General features: G+C 48.1%; 1 protein-coding gene across 1 annotated transcript; it reads left to right on the top strand.

The window, feature by feature from the left end:
- Positions 1 to 10,190: 10,190 nt before the first annotated feature.
- Positions 10,191 to 12,395, top strand: LOC119104189 (uncharacterized). The gene has a single exon (XM_037227862.1). The coding sequence runs from the start codon at positions 11,079 to 11,081 to the stop codon at positions 12,090 to 12,092; it is 1,014 nt and encodes a 337-aa protein (XP_037083757.1). The 5' UTR covers positions 10,191 to 11,078; the 3' UTR covers positions 12,093 to 12,395.
- The last annotated feature ends 2,081 nt before the right edge of the window (positions 12,396 to 14,476 follow it).

The raw sequence follows: 14,476 nt of genomic DNA, 5'->3' as shown, positions 1-14,476 counted from the left end.
CCACCGTCACATGTCAGCAAGACTTATACAATCTCAAATCAATGATGAAGAGGTATTACATTTCATGTATTCGCTATATACGACTAGCAACGTCCGTTCGTTTCAAAGATCAGTCCCTTGCCCCAGTAATTGGACCAAAGACATGTTTTGAAATGTATACATCGTGCTTCATGCACGCCCATGAAATAGGCATGCCGTCTCTCGCCATTCTATGCTCGTGATTACCTGGTTCTATCTTGTCTCTACCGCACACTATTCAACAGGTCTTGTAATTGTGCCATAAGGCCTTGGTTGAGCCAAGGAGCAACCGCAACAGCATTAAAAAGTAGTAAAGTGAGCGGTAAAGCAAACAGTAAAGAATAGTAAACAGTAAAGCTAGGGCAGAAAAGTGGGTGTTTTTGAAACGTTTCCCTGAAATGAACGTAGTGCACCACTATTACAGTGCACGAGGGAAAACGTGGGGGCCAGATGTTGCCAGATACTCATATCATTATGATGCATCCGACTACAAACGACCGAGATCACAAGATTGCAGGACAAGAGTTCCTCGTCTTGCCACAGCCCTGAAATCTAGTCGTTCATCAATTTTCTTAAGGTTGTGTGACTGTATCTTACAGTACTAGAAATGGTGTGACTTTAGTTCCAACTAGTGGCGTTAGAAGCTACAGCTTTAATCAAGTCCTGGAATAAATGTTCCTTACGTAACCTATTCTTCCTACTTAAACGTTCATCAAAATTCGCAGAAGACGCATCTCGCGCGCGTTTGCAGATGGGACGGTTGGGACATAAGGGACCCGCTGAATGAATGATTTTGGCGGAGTTGCTTATAGTTTCCAGGTATTGTGCGTGCTGATAGTCAATTCAAGACATTCAAGGTTCAATCAAACCTGTTGAGGATGTCTTCCCGTATAGCCCGGTTCCCATCAAGTTTTCCGGCCCGGAAACCGGTTGGATCGAGATGAGGCTATTTTCGGGGCTATTTTTTAGTAGAAATGTTACAAAGGATGTCATTTAGAAAAGATGATAGGGGGATAGGGGAATCTATATCTGTCATTCAGGTGGTGCGACGTCTTCGCCGATAGTTACGTAGCACAGATTGAACAGAAACACAGCGAAACAGCGAGACAGCGAGACAGAGCGACAGAGAGACAAAGATATAAAGAGACGGAGAGAGACAGAGAGAGAGAGAGAGGGAAGGGAGAGAGAGAGAGAGAGAGTGAGAGGGAGAAAGAGAGAGAGAGAGAGAGAGAGAGGAGAGAGAGAGAGAGAGAGAGAGAGAGAGAGAGAGAGAGAGAGAGAGAGAGAGAGAGAGAGAGAGAGATAGAGAGAGAGAGAGAGAGAGAGAGAGAGAGAGAGAGAGAGAGAAGCAGAGGGACAAAGAGCCATCACCAGCAAGTCTGCACACTCCAATGCACACCTGTCTCATTTTGTCGCCTGTCTCCTTGGTCACCCTTCCACGCGAAATGCGCGTATCACGATGAATGCCTTTCCCTTTTCGGGTCTTTCGCTACCACCGGCCCGGTCAAAAGTTGAACTGAACTCAGCTTCCCCTGCCGGCCCTGTCGGATCCTTGCCGGCCGGTGGGAGCCGCCGGCCGGCCGGCTAGCGGCAATTAAGTTTTCCCTGGTTCACACCGCCAGATGCCTTCCAACCCGCGCATTCCGGACGAGGCAACCCGGTTTTCCGGGCCAGAAAACTTCGTGGGAACCGGGCTTTAGGCCTCAATGTTGACTTTTAAGGTCCAAAGTGTGAGGCAAGGTGGACTCAATAGTAGGCATCGGTGCATTATGTTTTATTAACGGCATGCTTGCGTAAATACATTCAAATTTTACAAATAGGTAAATACAAAACATAAATACAAATGTACAAATAAAAGGTAAACACAAATGTTGAAGGGACATTGCCACATTTGGGACGCATCGCGAAAACCCTCCGTAGTGAGCTAAAACAAAGCATTATGATCTTTTATCACGATCTGAATAGCACCATAGCAATGCTTGTCACAGGAAGCAATGATCTTTCTTTAAAAATTTGTGGCTCAGGGACGTTGACACATGAGTATTTATGAAAACCAGCTGAGAACAAAACAAAACAAAAAATGCGCGCGACTCAGACATTTTCGAGCGAAACGGTGACTTTTTCCATAATGTATATTTGTTATGCACGGAAAGGCGAGGCGAGGAGCTGGTTTTTGGGGTTTTGGGGTTTGGTCTGTGGGCACAGAACCTGATTGGTTGATTGGTTTTTGGTTCTGCTGTTTTTTTGTTTCGTTTTTTTTGCTTTTCGTTTTACGTTTTGATCGGCCTTTATGGCGCCGTAAGTGTGAGAGTTAGGTGTTTCATACATGCATGTCTCAAGGAAAGGTTCTACGGAATTGCTTACCCCAGACACTTGTCCTGTAACTGCAACCACTGCTCTACGAGTTTCGTCCTCTCTTCAAAGTGCTAACTGATAGAGTGGTCTTCGCCAGGTGATAATTAACGCATTTGCGTGGAGTGTTCCAACTTCCAACAGCCGGCTGTCACGTTACCTCGATGTCTTCTCAAAACCTGCAAATCCATTGATTTTCTACCTTCACCCCAGTAAATAGTCATTGATTCGTATAGTTTTATTGTCATCAATACTTGCCCTGCCGTCCCTTTAATTATTGCCACACGCAAATTCGTGGGACCAGAATCAATGATAAAATGTAAACATACGCTGCCAAAGAAATCTTGCAAAAAGGTGTAGCGCATGAATATACTTTTGGCTACTGCCCGGAACTCTTTGGTAATAAATGCTAGACCGAAAAAACGTCTCGCAAGTATTAGGTGCCAATAAGGCAAAGCGTGCTAAGAAAAGTTCCCTGCCAACTACTGTGATAATTTAGCTGAAAACCTTTGCTATAATTGGCAACTGCGGCGATGAATTATGCTCCTGAAAAGTGGTGCATAGAATGTGAAAGTTCATTGGCTGTATCAAACTCCAACTTTTGATAGAGGTGGTTAACTACTGAGTGCGAATTTAAAAAAAAAACGCAAGGCGCAGCGTGAATGGACATGATCGATCAGATGGCGGGGAGAGAGCAAGAGAGAGAGAAAAAAAGTATATAAAGATATAGATATATCCGTGTACTTAAGCGGCAGATTAACCTAAACGCAAGTTTTGCTATTTACCATTGTAAATGCATTTTATCAGGTTCTTGCGCGCTTCCTCGATCGCTCGAATACAGTACCTCATTGTTTTCTGTGTCATAAATCAGTTTGCCTACAGTCATTTGTGTTTGTTCAAGGTAGTCAACATTTCAAGAAAATTTGTTCACCAATTTCAAATCAATGCGGGCTGGTCGGACGAATACATTGAAATGTTACGAAAGGACGAGACATGTTACGTTACGTTACGTAACGTTGAGTTACGAGACATGCGCACCGAAACATAGCCAAAGGTGTACCGCCAGTTAACAAAGGCGCACTTCCGTTGTCCAGGCGGAAAACTCTACCGTCCTACGTCTCTACTGTCCGTTTTTACCGTCTACTCTACCGTCAAATAGATAGTGACGCGGTGGGGTTACCGCTCGTATTCTTGCCTGCGAATATGTACATGTGCTGGTTGGAGAAGCACGCCCTAAAAACCTGAACCTTAAACCACATATATGCAGCAGACATTTGTTGGTGTCAGAGACGAGCCCCACCTTCACCGACTGCACGCCGTTATGCAGTAGGAATTCTTTTTATGTTTCACAGCTGATCTGAGGGTCGACAACCGGTTGCTATTCCTTGACATCAATGTGGATGCGAGAAACGGATCTGTCGTGACGAAAGGGCATCGCAAACCTACAGAAACTGCTAAAGGTATGAAGGCGGCTAGCGAATGCACAGAAGGTTACCGCACGGCCGTCATCCGTTCGTTTGTGCGACGCACTCTCAATGATTGGCCCCAGCTAGTACAGCACGCACTGCGAGCTTGAACGGTACAAACAAATGCTCGTTAATAACGCTATTTAAAAAGCATAATTGGCAAAAAATTAAGCCCGGCCCGAATCGTCATAGCCTGAAACCACGCGACAAGAAACCGTCCCATCAACTACTTCATAGAAATCAAATGTCCCTGCCATATAAGGCGGATAAAAAGTTTTGCAGAACACCGCCAGGACAAACCTCCCACCGACTGACGAAGACATCGAAGTAAGATTTACCATCTGCCAAAAAATGGGATCAACTAGTAACCTCACGATGACAAACAGTACAACAGCAGACCAAACTTGACTAAAGCGTACCAATGTAGTATATGAACAGAAATGCCCGCACGGAAATTGCCGGCTCCTTTATTGGAATGACTACCTTTATCGAAATGACCACGGCTTTATGCTTCCTTATTCTGATACTCTGATGTGTTATTTGTTAACTGATGGTACACCATGTAGAGCAAGGTTCGTATTTTGCAATACTCGAATGTTTTCTTTCCGACTGACCTGCACTGCTTTGATGATGGGAGATGTACTTCCTTGAAAGGTTGGGCTGCTAAAAATAATACACATGACTGTAGGCGACATAATTCACCATTACTGAAAACAAAGAAAGATTTTATTCTAACAATAAAAAACACAAGCAAGTGACAAAAAGAGAGAGAGAGAGAGAGAGAGAGAGAGAGAGAGAGAGAGAGAGAGATATATATATATATATATATATATATATATATATATATATGCAAATACGCATATATATTTGCATATCATTGTGTTTATTAGGTTGCATAATCCCTTTAACTGAATGCATTTTGCCAGTGGCTTCTTTTACTTGGCGCCCATCGGAAAATTTCAATGGCAAACACTGACTATCATACCATTATAAATGGCATGCTATCAACTCCCATCCTAGGTATACAGTCCCTGCATGGTACCTTCCAAGGTGAGGAAAAACTTTTTTCAAGTAACACATGTATCTATTTGCGGGAGATGCTACGCTGCTCTCTTCAAGCAAGTATGAATGCTGCAAGTTTTACTTCCCTTCTAGCAGTGCTGCAATGGAGCGTGTTGGGTGGGCTCGCCTCTAGTATACACTTACTTATTCTCACCCGTCTGAGCCCATAGGGCATGGAAGCTTTAAAATCACGTCCCGCCGTAACCCGCATTTCTGACAAATTTCTATAGTCCGGCCCAATCTAAAACAAATACGTAATCTTTAGTTTTATCCAATCTGTGAAGGATGTTAGAGGAGCAAAGCAACGGCAAAGCTTGCAACGTTTCTGGTTCATCCGTTCGGTAGCAGTTGTAGAGTCATATTAGACTCGTAGGAATATGAAAAATGATGGTACCGCACCTTCCGAAATTCATTCACTTCGTCGCGACCAAGCAGGGAACGTTCTCCGTGGGGGAGGAGATTGATCGACTTTATTGGCTTTTTTGCCAAATTTTGCAAGGTATTGACATTCCAGCAAATAAAAACGCTGCCGTGGAACAGAACTGACCAGCTTTGGTAAGACCACTGGGAGAAAATGCTGGTTCCCAGCTGTCCAACGAAATAAATTTCGACCTTCGGGAGAGGTTGAGAATAAAAATGAAAAACAAAATATTATTCAGGGAGAATATGCTCAACATACCAGCACATGTGCAGGAGGGGCACAATTTTCACGCCTTCTTTAATTCATGCTCTACAACACAGCAAGGGACGACTGAGCGCTTAAAAAACCAGCATATCGCGCTACGTGACACCAATCAGTCCAGCTAGCAACATGCACGAGACAAAAATGACATTCAGGCGGGTCTCTGACAAATTCAAGATATGTGCAAAGTAATATGACTGTTCAACGTAAGAATGTAGAGGCAGAAAATAGCACGAGGGAAGTGAACAAGCCCGATATCCCGTGATGCTTAGAATCAGGGACTTTTGGAGTCTTCGGCCCAGCAAATTATGTTTATCGTGCTAGAAATGTTGACAGTGTTAAAATAGCAGTGAAGGACTGCGTGATCATTTATCGCCCATATTTTTGGTCAATGAAGACTGGGCTAGTGAAGCGGCAACGTAATATGATAATTCTTTTGTGCGACGACGAGTGATGAGTTGCTGACGCCAGGTGTGTTTCATGTGAGGATGTTATAACTGTTATGTTGGGCCTGCTCTATGTTTCCTCACAACATTACTCCCCGCTTACCACAAATACTCCCTTTCTCTCCCTTAACGGTCGTTTTGGAATTGAAGTGAAACTTTCCGATGAAATCAGAAAAGTAATGCACATATCGCGGTGAATGGCTAAAGGTTAAAGTTTGGAACGCTACCATATGGTTTTGTCGGAGCATTCCAAGACTTGTATTCGAGCAGTCGGCAAGCCCAATGATATGGATAATGGTTCCGACCTGGCGTTTGGAAATTGTCTTTCATGTTTAACAGCCTGACAACGATGCAAATATTATGGAAAAGAAAATGATGTCTCAACCATCGCAAAAGAAAAGCTCAATCTTTCCACAGAGCGGAGAAGCTAAACTGCTCTACACGTTTCGGTGGCACGGTGGCCACATCCTGCGGAAATGGCCGCCGATTCCCGCTTATCACAATACACTTAAGTTGGCCACTGTTGGCCACTGTTTACTGTTTGAATTCGTTACTGTTGGGTTTGCTAAGCGTCACTTCACGCCAAACGGCTTAAGTCGAAAGGAGTGTCTTTAATTTATATGGGGTTTTAAACTGAAGTAGCCATCTTAAAAAGCCCTCGGTGCTGTTCACATCCTGCCCTTCTTAAGACCTAAGCCCCTCTGGTTTCTGAGCTAAACACTCGCAAAAATGGACAAACGTATATCGGGGAGAGCATTTCAAAACCACCTTGGCAGTCGTGACGTTATAATGATGTCATTGTCATTGTCATTGTCATTGTCATTGTCATGTCATGTCATGTCATGTCATTCAAATCCTGCCATTTCATAAACCATGCGGTGATCAAGGTCAAGAAAATTGTTTTGTCGAGGCGGTCACATCTGCCGCTCGTGAACGCATTTTCCAGACATAAAGGCCTCCAATTGGCTCTCAGTCAATGTTCTGCAAGGTGCGATGACGTCATCAAACCATGACGCATTGAGGAGCATATCTAGTGAACAGATAATCGTGCTGTCTAGAGCAGTCTTTTTCACTTAAAGAGGGTACCAGTAATCATAAGAGATTTTTTCATCATATTTGAAGCTTGCTTTGATATCTCCAAATGTGGAGCATTCCTCTTAAGTGTAGCTCCAAAGGCCCTAACTGCATCGTTGCACTGTAGCCAAGAACATCCCCCAAACCGATGCGGCGTCATGTAAAGGTTGCTCAGTACGTCCCCGTTCCATAGTCTTAAAATCAATGTTTGTGGTGTGGTAGTCGCTGAAGGGCTTTCTCAGGCTGGGGCATTGTGACACAGGCACCACATGCAGCATATGTAACCAAAATGGCGGCGCAGGTCAGGGTTGCATCACCAACAAGTACTACACAAATCCTAGTGCCATAATGTTTGCATTTCAACGACAGCGCGTAGACATCTACAACCGCTCAATCCATCTCATCATATGAACGCTCCAAAAAACGCGCGACACACAAGAACGATAGAAGCAAACGCATGACACATAACACTAAACAAACACACGACATACAACAGTACAAACAAACGTACAGTACACAAGAACACTACAAACAACCGTATGGCACAAAGAACAGTGAAAGCAAACACACGACACACAACTCTACAAGCTCACGACCCTGAGGAGCACCACAAACAAATGCACGGCACACAGCAACACTACAATAAGACGAACAACACACAACGACGCTACAGGCTAACGCAGGAGACATAGAAAAACGACAAGCAAACACACTACACACAAAACACTACGAACAAACGCACGGCACACAAGAACACTACAAACGAACGCACGACAGCACGAAGCCGCACCATTTCAGGGTACTCACCTGACCCGGGCGAACCTTCCTCCACACGTGTTTCCTCACAACTACCCAGCCACCATGAATGTTTGTGAGAGATTCTGGTCGGCGGAGAGCGGACAAGCGGTTGGAACTATCTCACGAGGCCTCAATCCACGCGGCTGGCACTACGATCCCGGTGTCCATATGGGCAGGGGCGGACACAGCCGCAGAAACAGCGGAGGACGCAGCCACGGAAGCAGAGGAGAACGCAGTCGTGGAAGCAGAGGAGGACGCAGTCGCGGAAGCAGAGGAGGACGCTTGGACAGCGTCACCCCGCCCATATCACCATTGCGCGATCTAATCGCAGACCGTCTAGGGTGCGGCTTGTGTTTGCCAAACGAAAGGAGACGATTCTGAGGTTCAGGTCATGCGCCGGTCCGTTGGCATCGGCAACGATACTTGCCATTCAAACACAATCAGCATTTGAGAGCATCGGCCACGCTTTACGCCTCCTCCTCCACGCGCCCTAGCACCCCCGAAACGGTTTCCTGTAGCCGCTGCTGCGCTCTTCGCACCCCCGAAACGGTTCCCTGCAGCCGCTCCTGCGCTCTTCGATCCTATTATCGAGCCCATCATTCCCGCTGTTTGGCGCGATTGGAGAAGCGGCTCGTCGAATCTCCATGCTCGCTATGTAACGGTGTCACGTCACCGCTGGTGCGTGCGGAGAGCCCCGACGACAGGTGACGTCACCGAACTACCGGTGACGTCAGCGGGCGATAATATGACGCCAGACGTCTCAGCAGTAGCTATCTTGCCGCTGAAGAGTTGGAGCTCGTTGTCCGTTAGCCAACCATTTTAATGAACAACTACATCATTAAAAGAACGAGAGAACAAGTAACAACGTTTTCAATGAAACCTGAAATATCTTAAGCAGCGGAGACAGATCATGGTGCAATCACTGGACTGGTCAAGCAGACATGCATCTTAGAAACACAGATTTTTCCCTCGTTTTTACTTATATCTGCCTTCTAGGTTGCACAGAAAATCAAAAGGCAAACCTTACATGACGTCCTGCGCATCCCCGCGCTCACACCGCCTACCGCCGGCCAGAATGGAGCAGCTAAACCGCCGACACGATTGTCGAAAACAGCAGCGCGGTTTTTGGTAACCCAATAGCTGGTCTGAAGCGGTTCTAGTAGCGGGGAGGTGACGAACGCGTCTAACACCTGGCGGAGGGGGAGCGAGACGATCGCACACAAGGTAGCAGCAGGCACAGACTAACAGTTGCTATCGGTGCAAGTCTGGTTGTAAGTGAGTCCCATCGTGGTGTCGATGCTGTGAGCAGCTTTTGCCAGTTGTGAGAACACGCTCAACGTATGCCAAGGCTGAATCGGAACACGTATCCTCCATGCATGTGCGTGAAACTATTTACGATCTTGTGTCGCGACTCTTTTGCCATGGTGAGTAGATTTATAACGGTGCTGGTTTAGTGTCGTCTGAGCCGCATTCGGCGATGCGTCTATGCTCTGTTATTTGGCGTGCCTCATTAATAAGGCCAGACGTTATCGGTGAGGCCATTGTCGGGATAGTGGTTCGGGCAGGTAGACGCTGACGGCCGGTTTATTTTCATTGTTTCTTTTAGGTATCTATTTAGGCCAGGCGCACGGAAAAATCTTTCCGTATTCACACCAACGAGCCGGTGAGAGTTGAGGGGACCACGGTCACTCTTTTTCATGCGTGTGGCTTGGGAAATCATGTAGTAGCAATTGTGCATTTATTTTTAGAATAGCTTTCGGCTGATGGCCGTGAGCTCCGCCGAAATATCCAGACTATTGGTCATTGAATGACCCAGGGACTAGCCGTAGGCGCTCCTCCTTGCACGCATTGCAAACAAAAAACCAAATCGCAGAGAAACTCAGATTTAGCTTATTTCAAAGGAGCACATTTTTAGCGTCGAGAGATGAGACTTAACGTCAAAAGCGTTAAAACTGCTGAATGACAATTCGTTGTCATATCACGCAATCATGAGGTTCTGTTTACGTACAAAACAAGCAGCGCGGTGCATACAACGTGCGGTTATCTAATCAGGTTGAGATGCTACTGACTTTTGTTTTGGTGGTCTTTCACTTCCCGATGATACCAATCTGCGTAGCAACCGACAATTGTAATCTCTCTACTAAACCTAGCTATCATCCGCTATTTCTGTTCCTTTCGCTGACTTACCACCCGCCTGTGCTTTTGGTTGGCATTCATAGACCTTAAAACGTTTCATCCTTGCTTGTTTATTCGCCCTACGTATGTGTTCTTAACTGGCTACAACTTGCATGGCCTGCTCGTTTCAGTTCGTCGCCCCTAGAGCCCCACTTCAGACAGATCTGTCGTATCTTATCAGGTATGCCAAGTTCATAACGTCGATAGCCGGCGAGTGCGGCCCAGGCGCGGATCACAGCGACGATTTCTGCGCAGCGCCTCACAGTGATGTCTGAGAGCGTGCGCAGGGACCCGTGGGTCACGGAAGCCTGCGAATAGGGCTAGAGTGGCAGGCGGCACGGGCGCCCAGTGAACCTGAGCCCCGGAGAAAAGCGGGGAGGAGTAGGACGGTGTCAGATCTGGAGAGGGACAACCGAGGACATCTGCGAAGCTGCGTGAAATTGTGCGCGTGTGGTTCGGTGCAAAGAAAACTGAGAAGATCCTTCTACACTGAAGCGCCGCTACTGATCCAACCCACTAATTGCCATCAAACTCTTCTGCAGCCGTGTGCGAAACAAAATGATCTGAGCAGAAACTTCCAGTTTCTCTGGGAAGTCGGTTTCCATCTACAGGTGAAACAACAGGCGAACTAATCAGCCAGCCAACAAACACACCCAACCAAAAGGAGCACCAAATCAAGCTGACCAACTAACCCATTAAAAACGCTCAAACAACCACTAAACAACACTTGCATTCATCAGTTTCTGACGGCCATCAGCATGTGGACGCTACTCCTGGTCGCCATGGCAACGACGACGGCTGTGCTTGTCTTCACGCGGTCCAGTCCTCCAAGTCGCATGTTCTCAGTCTACTCCCAGCCGGGCCTTACGTATCCAGTCAAGGTAGCCATCTTCTGGTTGTTGCTGCATCCTTCGGCGTCTTTCTGCCCTCCTCCGCTCCGGGCGACAGCGCGGCCGGGCGGCGGTTGCGGGGTACGGGGTGCGGCTGCACGCCTCCGCCGCGGCCATGGAGCAGGTGCAGCCGCTGGGGCCGCACCCGCTAGCGCTGGACTCCGTCTGGGTGCAGGGTGCGAGCGCGGAGGGTGCGTGGCTGGTGGCTGGCGTCGCCCGGCGCCCCAGGCGCCAGCTCGACGCTGTGTGCCTGGTGGGGGTGCCCGGACTAGGCACGCTGAAGCTGCCCCGCCACCCCGACACCCTGCTCGTCGCCTCCAATGACGTCTTCGGCGGCGAGGGCCTCCTCATCCGCCTCGTCGAGCCGATGGTCTGCTGGAAGATCAACTACGCCGGTCCCATGCGCCTCGACGAAACAGGAGAGCTGGTGGACGTCGTCCTTGACCTGACCTTCACCTCGACCCTGCCCTGCTTCGACTTTGACACGGACATGGCGCCGCGAACGGTGGCGCGCGCCATGGCGCGCGAGCCTTGGAGCCGTGAGTTCTTCGCGCGTCTGCGCGACGCCCACCAGACTCACTACGAGCAGATCGGCACGACCAGAGGCCGCGTGACGGTGCGTGGGCGTGAGTACGCGCTAAGCGTGACCGGCATGCGTGACCACAGCTTCGCGGCGCGGCGTGACTGGCGCCTGCTGCATCGCTACGCCCTGCACACCATCGTCACGGAGGACGACGTGCGCGCGCAGGTCGGCGTCGTCTCGCAGCCCTACTCCTTCTCCAGGATCGAGCTGGGGTACGTGCACACGCCCGAGGGCACGCTCGAGGCGCTGGAGTGGTGCGACCTTGAGCTTGGCTACCACGGCGAGCAGGGCGACGACCCCTGGGACTACGGCTTCAGCTTCGGCGCGGCCAGCAGGACGTATCACGTGCTGGTCGAGGTGCGGGAGCGGCAGGAGCTCTTCTGCGGCCGAGAGTGGGAGGCACGGCTGCTGGAGAGACCGTGTCGGTACCAGGTCAACGGGGTCACCGGCTGGGGGATGTCCGAGTGGTACTATCGGCATGAGGCCGGCCGGCCGGCAGCGTACCCCTGCGAAGAACCCGCACTGGGTCAGGGACACGAACAGTGATTCAGGACGGTGCCAGTGATGAGATGTTGATCGCAATGCCCGCTTTGTAGATTGTGCTGCTAATTCGGTGGTTCACCGTCGGTGGATGTTTCGTTGGATGGTTGGGTGTTATTTTGGTGGCATAAGTCTTATCACGTTAAGGTTAGCAAACTGCTAAGTAGTGCCCCAGTAAGTGAACCCGGTGGTAAATGAAAATACTTCGGGTGTTAGATCTGCGGTGCCTGCAGTATGTGGCAAGAAGAGGATGTCATGTCAGAAACCACGTGGTCCAAATGACACTCTCGTGGCGCATAATATACCGTAAAGGCGTCATCTATCGTGTGCTTTACCAGCGCAATCGAAATTACTGGCCGAAAGAATCGGCGGATGTGAGTGTGTGTAAACACCAGTGACGTCAGTAATTTGAGGTATGCGACTTTCCTTTTATTTTCATCCGTGCTGCGTTAGTGCGGTGAATGCGCCGTGCAGGGGCAGGGTCTTCCGATTCTGACGGCAGCCGTTTGTTGGTGAGAAGGCGCCAACAGCCGAAACATTTATCCTTGACAGTGGCCATGTTAGCCACGTTAACCCACTAGCCAAAATGACTGCACCGATGCAGGTGGGAATACAGTCGGTAAGGATCTTTGCTGCATGGAGGTTTCCATACCACGCGTTGTTCAAGTTTGTGGCAGTTGCAAGTCATTTGCGAAGTTTGGTTGTGGTTCGGGTGCAATTCAATTCAAACGTTGAGTGCTGTTTGGCGGAGAAAGCGCGCTAAAATTGCTGGATCTAAGTAAAAATTATAAAATCACAGATATTTCAAAGAAACTTTCCAAGTCGTGAAGGTCCGGAGCCATTATGCACATACTTCCCGGTTCCATAACATTTTTACTGCAACAAAAATGAAAAAAGTAAAAAAAAAAATATTATGCCCGTAACTACTCTACCGCAAACACGTATACAGTCATCACTCGTATACAACATAACTTCTTCTGCAATAATGGCAAATATGGTCGTAATGGCTCCAGCCCTTCACGTTTTAGGATGTATCTTTGAAACGTGGGTTGTGAATTATTTCTTTGTACCAGATCCAGCAATTTAAGAGTATTGAAAAACTGCAGCACTTACTTTCACACCAAGGACAACCAATCAACAAACATGACAGATCAATGACACAATAAATAAACATAGCGTGACATAACAAATAGATGATTTTGATATCGGCGCCACGAACTTCTAATCGCAGTATTTCCTAACTAGGTTCCCGCCTAACCTCTAAGTGTTTCTGCACCCTTTTAAGTGCCCATGTATCTAACACTCCACGGCTGAGTAATGGCAGCAGAAGTAACGACAGACAGACATTTTTAAAGCACAAGTTTTGTCGTTTAGCTCCAAATGTCGCGTGTAGGTTTGGTAGTGAATTTTATGTCGTGTATTAGTAATGACTATATAAGTTTATGCAGTAGAAGTGATGACGTGTATGTATTTTTGAAACATAAGTTTTGTCGTGTAGCACTAATGTTTCAAAAACATATACACGTCATCACTTCTACTGCATGAACTTATAGAGTCATGTAAGTCATGTAAGTTTTGTCGTGTAGCAGTAATGTCGGGTATAACTCTCGGCAGTAGAAGGATTGCAGTGTATAAATAGTGACTGTGTGTACGGTTTTGCAGTGGAACTGATTCGTATAGTTGGTAAAGTATTATTTTTATTGCACAGCACTACCGTCGTGCATCAGTATCGGCAGCAGCTAAATATTGTCGCGTTTGGCTCAAGTGTGAAACATTTTTTGCAGTAGAAGGAGTGTCGCGTAGAACTAATGTCGGTAGAGTTTTTGCCGTATCACCAGTGTCGTGACGCCACATCCCCATGCTTCCTCCAATGGGGATGACGGGCTAGTCTACCAAAATCTGTAAGACATTCCTGCTTTTCCCGACCAGTTCCCATGATACACTATGAAGCGTACCATGAGCATGCTTCGGTGTTGCCCCCATTCCCCAACCGTTGAACACAGCCCTGCGGGTTCCGCACAGTCATAACTTCCGGCTAGGATCCGTTCACGAATATACAGCGGGCCTGGGGGGTTCGCAGATTCCTGCGACCCGGTGTATCCGCACAGATGGCATCGGACAAGAGATTCACATTGGGGCAGGGCGACGATCAGCGAGGAGAGGGATGGGGCCGCAGGCGACGCCGGCAGAGCAATCAGCGATTATCACGGGGATTACACGTGCTGGGAACGAGGCCTGCCGGTCAGATCGGAGCCTGATACAACCAGGGTGGGAGGGCTAGGAGGATTGGGGGATTGGGCCGCCCCGGCCGCGACGCACGCAGCACACTCGCGATTTATCACGGGGATTACACGTTCTCGGCGACACGAGCGTCCTCCGTTCAGATCGGA

The sequence above is a fragment of the Pollicipes pollicipes genome, unplaced genomic scaffold (genome assembly GCF_011947565.3).
Source record: "Pollicipes pollicipes isolate AB1234 unplaced genomic scaffold, Ppol_2.1 Scaffold_6052;HRSCAF=7182_pilon_pilon_pilon, whole genome shotgun sequence".
NCBI classification, from domain to species: Eukaryota; Metazoa; Arthropoda; class Thecostraca; order Pollicipedomorpha; family Pollicipedidae; genus Pollicipes; species Pollicipes pollicipes.
Note: the sequence above shows the minus strand (reverse complement) of the source record. Positions and strands in the feature narration are given on the sequence as shown.

What these genes read in the sequence shown, in the direction of transcription:
- LOC119104189 (XM_037227862.1), top strand. Translation starts at nt 11,079, where the DNA reads ATGGAGCAGGTGCAGCCGCTGGGGCCGCACCCGCTAGCGCTGGACTCC.